This window comes from Tripterygium wilfordii, chromosome 9 (assembly GCF_013401445.1).
Source record: "Tripterygium wilfordii isolate XIE 37 chromosome 9, ASM1340144v1, whole genome shotgun sequence".
Lineage (NCBI taxonomy): Eukaryota > Viridiplantae > Streptophyta > Magnoliopsida > Celastrales > Celastraceae > Tripterygium > Tripterygium wilfordii.
In genome coordinates this window covers 13,716,204-13,733,057 of record NC_052240.1, presented here as the reverse complement: position 1 = coordinate 13,733,057, position 16,854 = coordinate 13,716,204, and the positions used below count along the sequence as shown (strand labels likewise).

General features: G+C 38.6%; 6 protein-coding genes across 8 annotated transcripts; 2 read left to right on the top strand and 4 right to left on the bottom strand.

Moving 5' to 3' along the window:
- The first annotated feature begins 35 nt into the window (after window positions 1-35).
- On the top strand, window positions 36-2,157 carry LOC120005700 (mitochondrial import inner membrane translocase subunit TIM17-2-like). The gene is made up of 2 exons (XM_038855486.1): window positions 36-186; window positions 1,104-2,157. The coding sequence occupies exon 2, from the start codon at window positions 1,221-1,223 to the stop codon at window positions 1,908-1,910; it is 690 nt and encodes a 229-aa protein (XP_038711414.1). The 5' UTR covers window positions 36-186; window positions 1,104-1,220; the 3' UTR covers window positions 1,911-2,157.
- A 202-nt stretch (window positions 2,158-2,359) lies between these two features.
- On the bottom strand, window positions 2,360-4,775 carry LOC120005701 (profilin-like). The gene is made up of 4 exons (XM_038855487.1): window positions 4,548-4,775; window positions 3,563-3,700; window positions 2,693-2,835; window positions 2,360-2,597 (listed from the first exon to the last, which is right to left on the bottom strand). Exons 1-3 carry the CDS (start codon window positions 4,668-4,670, stop codon window positions 2,701-2,703), a joined length of 396 nt encoding a protein of 131 aa, XP_038711415.1. The 5' UTR covers window positions 4,671-4,775; the 3' UTR covers window positions 2,360-2,597; window positions 2,693-2,700.
- An 856-nt stretch (window positions 4,776-5,631) lies between these two features.
- Window positions 5,632-8,275, bottom strand: LOC120006415 (derlin-1-like). The gene is made up of 5 exons (XM_038856441.1): window positions 8,048-8,275; window positions 7,626-7,770; window positions 6,995-7,068; window positions 6,720-6,813; window positions 5,632-6,602 (listed from the first exon to the last, which is right to left on the bottom strand). Exons 1-5 carry the CDS (start codon window positions 8,062-8,064, stop codon window positions 6,468-6,470), a joined length of 465 nt encoding a protein of 154 aa, XP_038712369.1. The 5' UTR covers window positions 8,065-8,275; the 3' UTR covers window positions 5,632-6,467.
- A 770-nt stretch (window positions 8,276-9,045) lies between these two features.
- On the bottom strand, window positions 9,046-14,120 carry LOC120005271 (serine/threonine-protein kinase Aurora-1). 2 transcript variants are annotated; one of them, XM_038854817.1, is made up of 9 exons: window positions 13,987-14,120; window positions 11,596-11,712; window positions 10,930-11,076; window positions 10,734-10,829; window positions 10,207-10,302; window positions 10,015-10,111; window positions 9,731-9,848; window positions 9,567-9,639; window positions 9,046-9,467 (listed from the first exon to the last, which is right to left on the bottom strand). In XM_038854817.1, exons 2-9 carry the CDS (start codon window positions 11,671-11,673, stop codon window positions 9,366-9,368), a joined length of 807 nt encoding a protein of 268 aa, XP_038710745.1. In that variant the 5' UTR covers window positions 11,674-11,712; window positions 13,987-14,120; the 3' UTR covers window positions 9,046-9,365. The 2 variants fall into 2 exon arrangements, with proteins under 2 accessions (XP_038710745.1, XP_038710744.1); XM_038854816.1 differs by lacking the exon at window positions 13,987-14,120 and adding an exon at window positions 12,226-12,363.
- On the top strand, window positions 12,791-13,705 carry LOC120005273 (oleosin 1-like). Its single transcript, XM_038854820.1, has one exon. It carries the CDS (start codon window positions 13,226-13,228, stop codon window positions 13,667-13,669), a length of 444 nt encoding a protein of 147 aa, XP_038710748.1. The 5' UTR covers window positions 12,791-13,225; the 3' UTR covers window positions 13,670-13,705.
- Window positions 13,834-16,714, bottom strand: LOC120005272. 2 transcript variants are annotated; one of them, XM_038854818.1, is made up of 6 exons: window positions 16,186-16,714; window positions 15,746-15,861; window positions 15,498-15,636; window positions 15,283-15,411; window positions 15,116-15,206; window positions 13,834-14,168 (listed from the first exon to the last, which is right to left on the bottom strand). In XM_038854818.1, the coding sequence occupies exons 2-6, from the start codon at window positions 15,820-15,822 to the stop codon at window positions 13,999-14,001; spliced, it is 606 nt and encodes a 201-aa protein (XP_038710746.1). In that variant the 5' UTR covers window positions 15,823-15,861; window positions 16,186-16,714; the 3' UTR covers window positions 13,834-13,998. The 2 variants fall into 2 exon arrangements, with proteins under 2 accessions (XP_038710746.1, XP_038710747.1); XM_038854819.1 differs by having other exon boundaries at window positions 15,498-15,627.
- Window positions 16,715-16,854: the final 140 nt, after the last annotated feature.

Sequence of the window (16,854 nt, the reverse complement as noted above, 5' to 3'; positions counted from 1 at the left end):
TGACTAATTGATATTTAAAAGGACTTGCTCAAAAAGCGAAATAATGAATGTTGAGGAGCCATTTTGCAAAAACAGTAAACTAGTCAACTATGTAAATATCTCGCCCTAAAAAAGCGTATCCACCTGCAGCGAACGAAACCCTAGTTTCGCTTCTGTTCTTCGTTCAATATAGAGCTCTGTTTCCAGGTGTATATCTTCTTCTGTTTGCTTGATTACTGAGAAACCGAGAGATGTGATCTTTTATTATTTGCGTTTTCTCTGCTTTCTTGGCTACCAAACGGAGCATGTATTGATGATCTATCTTTTCATTTGATGTATTTTAGGATTCTATTTCTGTTGAGAATTCTAGCTTCTATTATTCTCTACTGCTCTTCCATTTTGTGTTGTAATTTTGTTCCATCTGCTCTAGACTTAGAATCATAGGCACTCGGATTATTCTCTTTGATATATTGATGTTCTATTTTTTGGTTAATTGGTCATATTAGATGTCATATCTCTTCATTGGGTCTTCTTTTACGAAGAGTTGTTACATGATTGGTTGTTTTTTGTTGTCATATGATTTTTCGTCACTGGAATGTAACTATTTTGAATTCGTAAATAATTGAGGTTAGGTCAAAGGATCTGAACTTTGGATTATATTGGGTGGTTTTTCAATGAAAAACTATCTCCGATGACCTTCATGTCATATTCTAGAGAAATGATTTCTGAAAAGATTGAATTGAATGAATGGTATATGTTCTCTTAAAACTAAGTGAAGTTGATTCTTTTGTTATTTTGTTATATATAATGAGAATTCAACATTTGCGAAAATTTTAAAATTATTGTAAAATTATATGTAAAACTAAAATATACATCATTTGTTCTTGGCCTCTGATGGTTTTCTTTTGTTTTTTGTTTTTTTTGTGATAAGATGATATTGGTTGTTTAATAATTACATAAATTGTAGAAATTCTGAATAAGGCACCAATTTTGCATGACGAAATATGAAACATGGAGGCATAGAGAGAGCTTGTGGCCAAGATTAGGGTGAAAATACCCAAGTGCATCATCGTTATATTGTGGTGAAATAGATGATATGCATTATTTTGCTTTCCACTTTTCAGGTGTCTGCATGATTCCATTGGTTGGTTATCTGTCAAACAATTTGGGTTATCTCCATAGTTAGCGGGTTCTCAAAAGATTTGTTCTCATATCAAGTGCTAGATTCTTGATTTTGAAACATGGGGACCCCAGAGACGTCTAGAGAACCTTGCCCCGACCGTATTCTGGATGATGTTGGTGGTGCATTTGGAATGGGTGCTGTTGGAGGTGCTGCTTTCCACTTTATTAGGGCCATCTACAATTCCCCTCAAGGAGCACGCCTAAGCGGAGGCACCCAAGCAGTGCGCATGAATGCACCTCGTATAGGTGGTAGTTTTGCTGTTTGGGGTGGGCTATTTTCCACATTCGATTGTACAATGGTGTACATCCGGCAAAAAGAAGATCCCTGGAACTCAATAATAGCTGGTGCTGCTACTGGAGGGTTTCTCTCAATGCGCCAGGGACTTGGCCCTGCTTCCCGGTCAGCAGTATTTGGTGGGGTGTTACTTGCTATGATTGAAGGAATTGGTATCATGGTGAACAAGGTTTTGAGTGCACCTCAGAATTTGCCAATGATGGAAGAGCCAACACCCGATATGGCTGGTTTACCTGGATATCCAATGGGACAGTTTCCAGGTCAGGGTCCGGCTAATGTTGAGATTTCAGGACACGATCCATCTTCGTCTTCATCTTCCTCCTCATGGTTTGGAGGACTTTTTGGTGGTGGAAAGAAGCAGGAATCTGGTTCAAGTAGTGGAAGTAAAACAGAGGTATTGGAGAGCTTCGATTCAACAAGTCCTCCCCCAGTCCCGTCGTTCGAGTACAAGTGAAACAATTTAAGAGCCAATGTAAGCCAGAGATTTAAGTTATTTTCTTGCATAATGGTGCTCTTTTACTCGTTTATTTTATTGAAAGTAATCATTATCCTCCAAAGTTTTGTAATCACATCACCGTTTTCCTTCCCCTATATCTTAGCTCCTTATTACAGACCCACAGTGGTTACTGTTTATAAAGATGGATCGTATGAGCATGACATTTTAGGTTCAACGTTTGTACATATTCGGTGCTTTTCCTTAAAATCCAATGGCATTCGTTACCAATTTATAGATTGTGTTTTTTGGTGATTGCCTTTGCACCTTGCATGGCAGTGTATCTGTTTAGCCCTACTTTCACCAAGAAAATGTGAGTCACTTCTTTTGGTATCATAAAAGAAGAAAACGAGGATGACGTGTTCGTGTTACAATTTTCTTGATGAAGAGCTAATGCAACATGATGATCATATGAGAATTCTACATTGAGCTAAGCCATCATCGGCCCTTGCCTCAATGGGGTCTTCATTCACAAGAAATCCATAACTGCCTAGTACACCACAATCCACCATAAATAAACAGGATTCAAACATAAGTTAAAAGGATACAGATGCAAATATTTCATACAAGGGAAGCCAAATCTCACTTTCAAGAACCAAACTTCTTTAATTTTGCTCTGCTGATCACTTCCACCGTTAAAATCATGAACTGCAAGAATCACAGTGTGTCAGTTAGTGCAAGTCTCCACAGCAGAAAGACGTTACAAGAATTAAAAAAAAATAACAGGAGACGAAACAACAAACCTTGCAAGCTAGAGACCTTGTTCAATCAGATAATCACCAAGCCTTTCAACAATCATGTTGCACTGACCAGCAGTCAGAGGCTCATCATATATCCCAATAATCAATGCCTGATTGGTCTTTTTGACAGTGACACCACCAGAGCCCTGAAAAACACACCGGTCGATCACATATAACCCCATAGTGAGGTAGTATTAACTTTGAGTTTTGCTTCTTCACAATTTAAATCAACCAAATAGAACTAGAGTCCCAGGCTTCACAAACTAACCACGAGTTGATGAAAATCTATCCATCTGTGATCTATATAAGATAGTCACCTTCCAACAGCCGTCTAAAATTCAGATGAATACAGTGGCGCTTAATAGACTTTTAAGTACAAATTATAACAGTAAGTGATTTTAAAAAAAACACTATGCAACAATGCTATCAGTAAATTACTAAATCAAAATCATGTTTTGAGATTGTGCATAGGGATTCATTTGCTCCCACATGGAAGTACCAAGTACATTTCAAGCTCAAATAATAGCATTTCCCAACTCCACCAACAAAGTTCACATATACTTTAGCAAGTAATATTTAAATCTCTCAACCACTCATGATATTTCATAATAAGTGCTATGCATAACAGCAATGCCAACCTAAGCATCTAAGTCAACAGTTCTGATGTCAATCACAAGCAACATACTCACTGGAATTGAAGTTTGGATAGCAAATATATTAGCTTAGACTTCAACCCATAAGTATTTCAACACTTTGAAGTTAATGGTACCATACTACCATCATCACCTAAAACAATGTTTACTCACATATGCCAGAACATAGACGCACTGCAATGCATTACAAGCATAAAAGTACAAGATGCCAAATTATCACCTTTTTTCCTCGTATGACAGCCCCTGGTTCACCTTGAATCACCATATACTTTGTGCCACCAAGAAACAAGCCAGTGGGTGCAAGGGTTCCAGGTTCATCGAAATCTTTCATTATGGAAGCTATTTCTTCAGCCGTAAACTGCAAAACAAAGATAGATTGAAACTATGGAACCGCTGTTAAATAACTAGATGGTACGAAGATGTCAGGGGCATTGTTCAATGAAAGGTGCCAACACATGACTTCTGTAAGAATCACCGACACATTCTAGGGAAAATTTTTCCATTCTTAACCACACAAACAAACATATCCAAGGATGGCACAATATGTTCAGAATCAAGTAGATACAATGTTGGGGATATTATAAGTTACAATCAGCAAGTCTTTTGCACACAAGCTTGAAAAACATGTTTGGACATCATTGTTCTTCTTTGCATCCGATTACAAGAGTTTGGTTTGCCGTAACTTTTGATTGTGCTACCAAGAGTAAGAGATTGAATAGACTTAGGAGACAATATGCTATCGAACTGCAAGCACCAAATTCAAGCAACAAATCGTCTTAAGGCCAAACAATTGATCCTTACCTAAATCAGTAATTCATACACTCTATCGCACTTGTAAGTCTGTCCCAATATTACTACCTTTTCATTGATATATATATATATGAACTGCTCTTATTTATATATCTGTTCTAGTATAAACCAGATTATAAATGGTAGTAAATCAATACTTTTGTTAGCAAATGAAACATCAGAAAGCAGATTTAAAGTTAACTATACAGCGAAGTAAGAGAGAGCAACAAAGCAGCTAGGTCTTAAGTTATCCATCGACCACTACAAACTCAATTAACCTGTATAATTCATAGTTATAACAACAATATACACATATCAGAATTCATCCAAACAGAATCATCACAAGATCTCATCCCTAGAACCAGAAATTTGAGATACTATGCAGATCCGAAAAAATTTGAAGTGAAAAGCAGAACCTGAGGGAAGTTGGAGCTCTGTGCCCAAACGGTGCCGTGTTGGCCGATGATGGCAGCTGAAGTGAGTTGGTTCCCCTCGACGTCGCACATTAAGTGCTCATCCACATACTGTTGCCATGACATCTTGCTCGAGATTTTGCCGCTGCATCTGGCTTCCGATGTCGTTTGTCTGAGAGAGGAAGAGAAGGTTCTGGTACTTATATTTTGGTGTTCAAATAGAAGATGGGGAGCAGAGTGGAGTGGAGGTCGCGTTAAAACGAAGCTGACGACAGCGCTACGCGTTATCCGCCGTCGATCTTTTTGCTGACGCGGTGTCACGTGTGGGGTCTCACTTGATTTGTATTGAAAATCTCAGATTTGTCCTCGATTGAAAAACAGCAGCAGTTTCACTTCAAAGAATTTCCAATTTTAAGTATCATTTTTTTTTTGGTGAGTAATATTCCTCAACTTGGGAGCATATAATTAGAACATCAATAGAATTTTCTACTTTTTTCCTACTGTGCATTTCGAAAATTAATGGACCCATACAATAACCAGCAAACTATGCATATCAAGTTAGCACCTCGTAATTTCATGCACGAGATCAATAGAAATCAAATTCACAACCTCTAAAGAAGGAAAACTCTATTCTAATCATTAGGTGCAATAAAAGAGGGATTTGTTTGATTACATCACAAGTTTTCATTAACAGTGGTCTAACTCTAATGGACGACATCTACAAGATTACACTCGTTTCTATGCTGTGCGGATACAATGGAGATGCTACATTAACATTATCGTATAAACAACTAATTAAAATCATACGCCATGAAATTCCTCAACCTATTGTTAATGTTGGAACCCACACAAGAAGTCTCGCATTGAAAAAAAGGTGGTGTTAAGTGACTTATAACTTATAAGGCAAGTGTTTGGACGCAACTCACAAGTCATGGCTTTTTAGAAGGAGTGGGTCAGCCATCCACTTGCCTTGTAAGCCCAATTATAAGTCCATGTAATTTGAGTTTCTCACAGGTCCAAAATGTCAACAGTTAAAAATGAGAATTCAAATTTCGAAAGCATCAAATACAAGTAAAAAAACACATGATTGAAAGGGTAAAAAGGGGTCATCCCTTCAAGTGATTAATAAAATAAATAATCAGTTGCAAGCAAACAATTGGCTGTTTTCAGGCTAATATGAACATCTTAGTTCTTAGGTACCCATTTGGGTTTTCTTGCTAGGACTATCATCTACGCAGTGTAAAGAATTACAAAAAGAAAACAAAACCTCGTCATGACCATAAGTTTCTGAGCAAAGGAAAAGACCCTCCTTCATTCAGCCTGTAACTCCTCCCAGTAAACGACGCACCAGCTGTTCTACCTGATTGGACATTGGCATTTGAGGAAATTCCCAGGCCCCATAGCGCAACTAGTTTATATCTGAATCCAGAGTTCAGGATTTTCATACCAAAATTAAACTTAGCTTCATCACATCCCATACCATAGCAGAACTGCAACAACTGAAAAGGAGGTAAGCTACTAATCAATATTTATATTTATAACCAAACCAAATCAACCTCTTATAGATACCTTAGTGGGTGGGTTGTGCGGAGGGGTCAAGGGGGGATTGCATAGGCTATTAGGAAGTGATGAATAAGTAGAACTATTATAAAGCTACTCATAATTATGATCCTGATTTCCTGAATAATACGACATCTATCTTACAGGTTCCAAACTGTTTAAGAGTGTCTCAGTGATCACGCAAAGAATACCAACAGGAAAAAGGACCCTCTACTGATATGATACAAAGGTTCTAGACACTTGCAGGAGAAGTTTTGTGGATCACAAATATAGAACCAAACATAAAAACCTTAACCTCAGTTCAGGGAAAGGGCTCTCCAAAATAAGAATAAGTAGCCCCCATTATGGTTTACCTTTAACCTGTTATACCTTGAGTGTGACAAGTCCATATAAGCTGACTTGAGCAGTGGGGAACTCTCTGCTCCAAATGTAAAGCAACATAAAAACCAGTGAAACTCCTAAGAAGGGATTCCACAAAAGGGGGATGGCTGATAATGCCTACAAACCGACATGCCAATGGTAAGTACGAGCCTTATGAAACAACATTGCACATAAAAGAGAGAGTTACAAAAAGCAAATAGATAACAAATACGTCAGAAAACAAGTTTCACACACCAGTAATGTCAGTCCTCCAAAAATCATCATCCACAGGAAATCAGCTGTCCGCCTATTAAATGGACCATTTTCTAGCTGAACTCCATATCTGGCTCTGAGAGAATAAATGGAGTTCCTAGCAAATAGAGGAAAAGAAAAAACTCTTGTCTCGAAATTTAAGCTATCTCAATGGTTTCCTCTAGTTGCCAGCATAGTAGATAACTCTTGATCATGTCACTTACCACAACGTAAAAACATATTATGGAGACCAACTGTGCTCTGTTTCTAATACTTACATCATTAGGAGATGAATTCCGAAATTGATAGAAAATTTTCCCAGGAAAAAGAAACTGGTAACTAGCTTCCACACCTAAAATGAGAGATGAAAATCAGTAACATATGTGCAAACGAAAGGAAACTATGTAAGTTTGACTCTTGAACAAAAAAAGGGTAACATTTTATTTTCCAAGGATGCTCCATAAGTTAACTTGACAAAGTTATCTGCACAAAACCATATATAAACATGTAAACCTTCATATGGAATGAAAATATGTCTTCTCTTCCTTTTGGATGCATGCTTATTCTTGCTTCTTTTCGCAGACTTGAAAGAGGTTTCCATTCTAAGCATCAAACTAAATTAGGAATCAGATGTGAACTGCCATCAGAAGAGGAATCACATTCTATTTTGACGATCCCTCCTTATAAATATGATTTTATGGACAAAGACATCAAAAGTTTCAAATTCGTAGCATGAGAATAATATGATGTTGCTAAAAGCAAATTTTAACCCATTTAATATACAAAACTAATCACGGCATAATATTATCTGGGGAGAGTGAGATGATCCAAACATCCAAGGGTTTTCGCGGACCAAAGAGATGCAATTACCTCGATAAAAATAAATCGTATCAGACTACAAGAGCATACCTGAAAATTCGAGAAAACGAGTTGGTGCAGTAATGCTATGTGCTTGAGATCATATAATCCTAGTTGAAAAGCAGCAGTGGCCACCAGGCCCACCACACACGCAGAAGCATAAGCTCTAGTGATAGGTGGGAGAGATTTATACCAGCTGGAACAAACATGCAATTTTACAAGGCACGATTTAGCTTAATTGTCACCAGCACTACATAATCAAATCATGAAGAACGATACAGTGAATTTTCCACTCCTAGGTCACATTGTAACAAACAGAAATCGCAGTAAATAACACAAAAAAAAAAAATACAAAATCAGGCTCCAACACTGATTCAAACAAGAACATTAACTAACTGCAATTAATATTTGACAACGAAATTGAAACTTTAGAGTTGATCGTGTAATGTAGCTGGATCGTGTGAGAAAATTACTCTGCTGGTGACGACATTTGAACAAAACTCCAATCTGATTCGAACGAAACTTTTCGGCCTCCGAATAAACTCGCTCCAAACGGCACTTCGAAAGAAATTACGAAGCCAACACGATAAATATGCGACTGTATGTAGGCCAACTACACGGCTCGTGTGTGTAGTTTGACATGCCGTTCATGTTGTTCAAATGACGGACGAATAATTTCCCGTGCTTTATGCCACGAGGCCCACGACACTAGTGTCTTCGCAAATTTCATTGGTCCGTGAAGTGATTTGCCGTTCGTTTTATAATCTCAGTGGTCGAATGGTGTCGCTTAGAATAGTTCCTTCCAGCCTAAGCTTCTATGCAGCCGGAAAATGATTGGTTGGAATTATTTCAACAATTCCACATGAAACTGCCGACGTGGCCTTACAGCAGTGAAAGAAGCAACCAACTGCTCCAATCAGGGAGCGCCAAGTCAGAAAATTTTATAAAGAAATTAGGGTTTTCCATTTTTCCACAATTTTTCACATGAAATTGCCGACGTGGCATATCAGCAGTCAAAGAAACAACGAACTGCTCCAACCAAGTCAGGAAAATTTATAAAAGAACTGATAATTGCCCGAATTATATAGTTTCCTTAAGAAAGAAGAGATGTCTTTTTAGTTTTCATTGAGATGTTGTCATTGATTGTCCTTTGTTATATTCCAGAAAGGCCAGCCAACTGAGGTGGCAAACGGGGCCGGATGCCAGTAATCTCAGAACGACCCGGCCCAGATATCCTTAACGGGCTGGATTGGGGTTTCCAGCCCACGAAGATAGACAAACGGGCCATCCCGGCCCACCAAGGTATAGATCCATCATGTGTACGGACCCAATTACACCTCTACAGCCGAGAAGTTAAAAAAGTTCAAAATCCCCAACGTGTGTCTCATAACTAAACATTCTACACCAAGACGAGTACGACTTTCAAAACCCTGAGCAGTGAAATTAAAGGTAAAGCAGGACAAGCTGAGCAGCTCCTGAGAATTGTAGATGCCATATGATTATAACAAATGAATCAAATAAAACAATGTCAACAAATCAATGTCTTATTCTACATTGCACTGAAGCATAGGGCGATCACATTTGCATCAGATGATCTTCGTGTATTTGATTTTGAACTTAAGGAAACTTAGAGCTATCAGAATGCAGTTTCATAAAAGGACCAATACAAGGATCTGGATCAATTACAGTTTCACGACGAAGATCTTACCATATGATTCCCCAACTGATATTTTAAAAACCCCACCATTATGGCTGTCAGGATCGGATGTGTCCAACATTTACAGAAGTAGATCAACTTTTATAGACGCCCGAGGGATCAACATTTTGGATGATCCATGGATGTTCAAGAACCTTATGTAACGGAAGGCGCTGTGAAGAATCCTTTACGAGCATCTGTCATCATAAAAGAAAAATTCAGAATATTGAGAATCAACCCTGGAATGAAAATTTCTGATAGCTGCAGCGAGTTCAAGGACAAAGAAAGAGTGAAACCTGACTAATAAGGTCCTTTGCAGCAGAGGAGACAATTGGTTTAGGGGGAAACTTCAAGTCCACTTGCACTATCCTGAATTAGCAAATTCAAAGAGCTCAGATCCAAAATATATAATATAATCTACATGCGTGAATTGATGAACTTCCTGGAATTGATGATGCACCTTCTATAAGTGTCTGAGTGTTCTTTGGCCTCAAAAGGAGGGACCCCGTAGAGAAATTCATAACATAAAACACCAAGGCTCCATATATCTACACTAGCATCGTGCTCCACGCTTTCCACTGCAAAAGCATCATAAGAACCAGTTAAATCTCCATAAAACAAAAGTTGTAATAACTTGAAACACACCCTAGAAGTATCAGCAGCAATCACTTGTAAAAGATAAACTGAGCAGATTATAAAATTTGTGACAAGTTGAAAAACTCTCAAGTTCAGAAGTTATTGTACCCATCTCAGGTGGGAGGTAATCCAGTGTGCCACACATCGTTCGTCTGCGGTTGAATGTGTGCACCGACCACCCAAAATCTGCAATCTTGAGTTCTCCCTGATAAGAAAAACGAACTGACACAATAAACAAACTACAAGTCTTATTGATCAACTAATGAAAAAAGGAGAGTTTTCCTGGATTTTGTTTGTCACCTGTGCGCCAATTAACAGATTTTCTGGTTTGATGTCTCTGTGTATTACATGCTTCCCATGACAATAAATCAGCGCGCGAGCTAAAGATGCCACATACTGCAATAATTTGACAAATGAAAAATGATAATGACTTGCATCTATCAAGAACATAGATGTACAACCTATGTATTAGTGCCAAGATGGTAAAAAAATGGTAAACAACTCCCACGCATAAACCTCCCATAGAGAGCGGGATTGGGGACAAACATGATGTACACAGACTTTACCCTACATAATATGTGGAGAGTCTGTTTTCAAGAATTGAACTTGTAACCTCTAGGTAACACAAGGCCACATATTTGCCTGTATTAGTGCCAATATGTTTTTTGAAAAATTCAAGAACTTGCCTAGTTTACACACAACGAGAACTAGGAGCTTAAAATCAAGTTTTGGAAACCAAAAACCAAAGGTCCAAATGACTCGGGAATAAGTGGTCATAGAAATTCAAATAGAGGACAGATAAAAAAAATGTTGCAGAAACAACTCACAGTAGCAGCACGCCTTTCACTGAAGTATTTACACTTCTGGAGTTCCTTGTAGAGCTCTCCCTTGGCAGCATACTCCAAGATCAGATACACTCGTTTCTACCAAAATTGCATGTAGAAGAGCTAATTGATTACATTATTCCACCAAGCCGCATGTTTTCGATGAAAAACACATAGAAGGGGCCTAAAAGTTGCATACCTGGTCATAAAAGTATCCATAAAGACGTAGTATATTGGGGTGACGTAGATGACTTTGTATTTCAACTTCCCTCCGTAGCTGATGTTCCACTTGTGATTGTTGCAGCTGACTTTTAAAGAGCACCTTTAGAGCCACAATATGATTGCTCTGCTCAAGAAGAAAAAATATCAGATTTTTGACTAATTTATGTCCATTTTTTTCCGAGTTCTGACTACTGAATTAAAAGATAAAAAAGCCTGTTTCATCATTGTCCACTAAAGATACATACATGCACACATATCCCATTTAATCAGTTAAACACTAACATTTTATGGTTATTATTTTTTTGAATCAAAATCATTCTATGATTACTGCTCCGATTTGACAGCCCATTACATGTCCTTTCAATTCAAGTAGTAAGAACCCCAACTCATCAGCGACAATAGGCAATACTTAGAACCACCTCACAGCTGAGTGTGCACAAAAAGACAAGATGCATCTATAATTCTCCATGTGGACTGAAAAGATTCCAGAGTTCTATTTGATAGTGCTAAACCCAAATCGAAAAAACTGAAATAGCGACATATTCTTTTGTTCAATATTAGTGCAGGCCAAAAAACACCAACATAACTAATAGTACTTGAGCGGTACAAATAATTCATTGCAAAATAAAAACCCAAAACTAACCCTCTTTTCTCTTGCAAGGTAGACATGACCAAATTTTCCTCGTCCAAGTGGCTTTCCAATGTCAAAGTCATTAAGCATCCATCTCCTGTTCTCTGTTTCCGAGGTCTCTGAAGAAGCCTGTTAAAACAAAAGAAAAAACCACAACTTGGAACCCAAAAATTGTCTCAAAAGAACAACCAACAACAATCAAGAGCCAATATTTTAAAAAAAGAGCCAATAAAACCAGCACAAGCCACAATTACAAACTACAATGGATTTCCAGAATCCGTGTCCTCAAAGTTTCAAATCCGCCATCAGTACAAGCCCTAAATTGTAAAACTCTAAAAATCCAAGCCAACGATTGTATAATACATACTACAGAAATAGGAAAGTTAATCCAAAAAAAGGAGCACAAATAATCAAAATATTCAAGGATTTGGCAATTCTTGTGCCATTTTAGACATTCCTACATTCGTTGCAAAGTACGAAATAGAAGAAGCACAAAGGAAAAAAATCACCCCATACAAGTTAGAAAAATAATCCAAGTCTCATATATATGCAAACGAAAACCCTAGATTGCAAGACCTAGTTCGCCAAGAACCTTAGTCACCGTTGAAACCGAAACAATCACAGTTTCTCAATCAATTTTACCTGCTCTTGCGGTTGGGTCTCTGAAACGATCGCCATTGGAGGGTGGAAACGATTTGATTTTTCGAGAGAGAAGAGAGAATCGGTGGGGACGAAGAGGGACAGAAAGAATAAAGGAAGGGCGTCTTTAGTTGAGCAATTCGCAACGGTCGAATTTCTACAGACCGCTACGTGGTTCAACGACTCTCAAGCCGTTTTTTCAAAATTTTGGCGATCTGAGTGGAGCGTCTGTCCCACTGTCCTGACGTGTCATTACTGACTCACACGGCTGTGACCGCTCCATCTTCTTCTGAACTTCTTGATAGGGCCCTTGATAGTTCGGCCCAATAGGAAAATGAACCCGGGGCCTCTATGGGCCGCCCAGATTTTAATCCATTAAGCTGATGAAACTGGGCCGGCAAAGGAAGCTTGGTTTGTCACTTCGTTCTTCTACCTTTGTCAGTATTATATTGCAGGTTCACCCAAATGTGCGGATTCCCATTCTTGTCAAGTTAATCCATTTCCCCTATTGACAAATTTTTTATTTACTTTTACATTTTATAATAAAAAATAATAAAAATCTCGATATTTTGTCTCAATTATTTCAAATACTGAGATCAACGTACACTAATCACAAAACATCTCCATGTCATGACAACACTAGTCACACTCTGCATCCAAGAAATCACAATACAACACAACAAATTCAATCCAGCACACAGTTTACAAAACAATTAATTGCTGGCAAAAAAACCACGTGTCAGCCATTCACCATTAACACAGTCATGCAAAGCAGCCAAACCAAACACGCGCCAAAGCTCACAATTCTATAAACTCTTATCTCTAAGCACTCTCTGCTCACACAACACGAGAAGATGAACATCTCAAATGCTGCCACGTACCATATCTCTCTGTCCTTGTACAGATTTACATCCATGCCACATCATTGTTGTTGATATATATTACTTACCAATATAAACCGAAGCACCAGTGTTTCTTTGTTCTCAATCACAGCCGTTCAATCATGGCTGATCAATCAAGACAAGTGAGGCAAACCCTCTATGGTGATTCAGCACCAACTTCACGCAATGCCGTCAAGGTCTTGACGGCAGCCACCATAGGTGCTGGACTCTCATTTCTGTCTGGATTAACCTTAACCGGGACAGTGATAGGCCTAATCGTGGTAACTCCACTTCTGGTCCTGTGCAGTCCGGTTCTAGTCCCAGCGGCAATTGCATTATTCCTAACCTTCGCTGGATTCGTATTTTCCGGTGGGTGTGGCGCGGTGGGGATTTCAGTGTTAATGTGGATATACCAGTATGTGGCTGGAAAACACCCTCCCGGAGCGGACCAACTTGACCAGGGTAAAGAAAAGTTGGCAACCAAGGCTAGGGAAATGAAGGAAAAGGCTAGGGGGTATGGACAACAAGTGCAGCAGAAGGCACAGGAGACCACTCAAGGGTCTTGAACATAGTCAGTCGTGACTGGTTTTTACCGGGTTTGCTTGTTGATGGGTAGTTTGTGTGTTTACATGCATGGATTATGTATTTATGTTGTTGGGTTTTGTGGATCAAGGTGGTGGTTTTAACTAATTAACAAATCTTTACTTTGTTAGCTCTATCAGAGAGCTAGCACATCTTGAGTTAGAGATTTGTTTACATTTTTTTAACTTGCAAAATCTGTCTTTATATATCTCTAAGAAGAAAGCAAAGAATGGTTCCAACTTCCAACTACAGAATGAAAGATTAGGAGGGAAAAAAAGAACTTGAAAATGAAGGCATGGACCTTGATAATCTTTCAATGTTTCTTGGAGGGGATTGGATCCACCGACTCCGGGCTTTGATTCATGGGCAGCAAGTAAGATGGAAGAGAGCGAGGGATAATAAATGCCAGTGTCAAACAGAGCAATGCCATGATTGCTACCCACCAAGCTTTGTGCGGGATCCCTAATAATAGCTCGTCACAAACTGTAATGGAAATGAAGATGGTTAGAAAACAAAAAGGACAGGAGAACAGAGAGAGACATCGATTTAACTATCATAGCATTGAAGCACAGAGAGCAGCTCAATGCTGTTATTTTGATGGATACTGTCGTTGTTCAGGTACAAACACATTTATTCAGAAACACACACAGTGACATAGGCAGGAGACTCATCAACTGATTCACTCTATAAATCAGGAAGCCAAGAAATCATGATGCTTGGATCTCATGGGAAAAAATGGAAAACAAGAATTAGGAACTTGGCAATTAAGTCATCAGCTAGAGTGATCGAAACAAATGGTTGAGAGAGAGAGTTCCTGGATACTTGAAGGTCTTGCAGCAGCTTTTGCAAAGCATTTTGAGAGGGGACTAGATAAATGCAGTAGCTAGTCTGGCTATCAAACTTTTATAGACGCAAATTAGATGGTGCATAATGTTGCTCACTGGGATTTCAAAGTGGTCTGGCTGGATTCCTTTGCCCAGCACAGGTCAGGATTTGAAATTGTCGGAAACTAAAAGTTGCAAAACTGATATGCAAATCTGATAAAACATAAAATCTGTAACAAGAGGAAGTAGCAAGATCACAAAGAAAATGAAGAGAGAATGCTGGAGTTTCATAAAATGAGCTTCATCAGAAATAGGTAGAATTAAGCTATCTTGTAGAAGACTCCAGAGAAATGCTTCTTCACCACAAACTTAAATACATTGAAATATTCAAACATTAACTATTACATAAGTTGACCAGAGACACATGCATACATGAGACAAAATAGAAATACATATAATGTCAGAGAAGTCTCACACATTAACAGTAACTCCTATATGATCTAGGGGTTTTCCCTGAATGAGGATATGACCAAAGGCTTAACGACCACAGAAAACCACCATAAATTGTAGTATTGATACTGAGAGTAATTGCATACATGTACCAACCTATATTGTATGTGATGAACTTCCTCTCTGGTACATGTGGTATTGCAACAAATCCTTCAGGCTCCACAGTCACCAAGACAAACACTTTGTCCTGTCAAAAAGCTAGGAATGTCTTACCACCACACACAATATGTTAAAGCTCATTCAGAATTCAGTAGCCAACCAACCTTATTATTGAGTGCAGTAACACCATCAGTCTTGAAAATTAATTTCTCAGTATTCAGCAACCTCCTGTTTCGGTTCAGTCCCAGCTCTGCACTGTCTTTTTTCAATTCTACAGAAAATCTTGCAGGTATCTGTGTTCAACAAATGCATGGTAAGTCTTATGCTACTACATTGCTTGGAAAGAGCAACCACCAATAAAAAACACAAAATTACATACAGAAGCTGGATAGGATATCTTCACTTCATACCAAGAAGATGGTTTAATCCCTTTCAGTTGGTAGAGGCGAGAACCCGATTGCAATGGTAGAGTTTCCTTCCACAATTCCTCCCCAACAGTCAAAATTTTGCTGTCAATACTGTGATAGTCAATTCTACTTACGAGCAAGCAAAGAAGTATGAAATAAAGGACCGCAAAGAAAATGATATGCAGAACCTTATCTGCACATCTATAAACACTATACTGACATGTCCCCATTGATGAAAGTCGGGCCATTGACAATGAAACTGAATACGTAGAACACAAAGAGAAACCGAAGAAGCATCGCAGCTCAACTTCAACCACCCAATCTTCCACTTTTAGCCTGGCATGGCAAGATAATAAAAGCTCAGTATATGCAGCATGTGAGAGTTTTTCTATGAAAAAATGAATCTTTGATGACTTAGAAACCGATAAAGTAAAATAATACTCATGCGAATACATGATCCCCTAATACTAATCACTCGTTGGCGTTTCATCGAACATCCGTAATGCATGACAATAGAATAAGAAATGCAACTCATCACCAACAAAACATTCGATGGTCACACTCACTTTTTGATTTGTAGTCACGAATTCACGTTTCGCAACTGAACCCTAAAAGCTAAAAAACCAAAATTATTTCCGAAGAAAAGAGGGAGGTACGCACCGTCGCACGCTAAAGATTTTAACTGAAACCGTCCGCCTAGAAAATCCCGGACCAGAACACTTGGAGAATTCGCCCCGAGCCCTCGAGAGATGGTGAGTGATTCCAATTTTGACTTAGTATGCTTAAATTTCAGTGTTATGTTCCGTGTGCTTCTGTTGAATTTGAAATGGAATTCGCGTGTTTCAGTTCTCGATTGCAGCTACCAATGACACCGACACGACACGAGAGCAACGGCCAACGGGAACCCTTAGCCTCCTACCAAAGAAACCCAGGTTCTCCCTCTATTTTGTCGGATCAGAAATATTTTCTTGAATTTTTGAACTGCGACAAATTTATCGCTTTTTCGTTCTCCTTTTTCGGAGTTAAAACTACTACACTCTAATGGTGCTGGAATGAAGAAATTTCGGGTTTCTTTGTGTGAAGGGCTTCTCAGGTGCCATTCACATGAGCCCCATCCATGTGAAAGTCATACTTACATCATATGAATGATGTTAAATAGACCCAACACTTTAAATAAAGTAAGGGATCCCTCATCCAAATTTTCTTCAGTATGTATGTGGACATGCTAAATAAAAAATTTTAGCTTACTTTTTAGTCTATGATGATTTCAGTGAGTTCAATCATACACAAACTTATCATGAGGTGCCTCTCATATTACAAGCTAAAGAG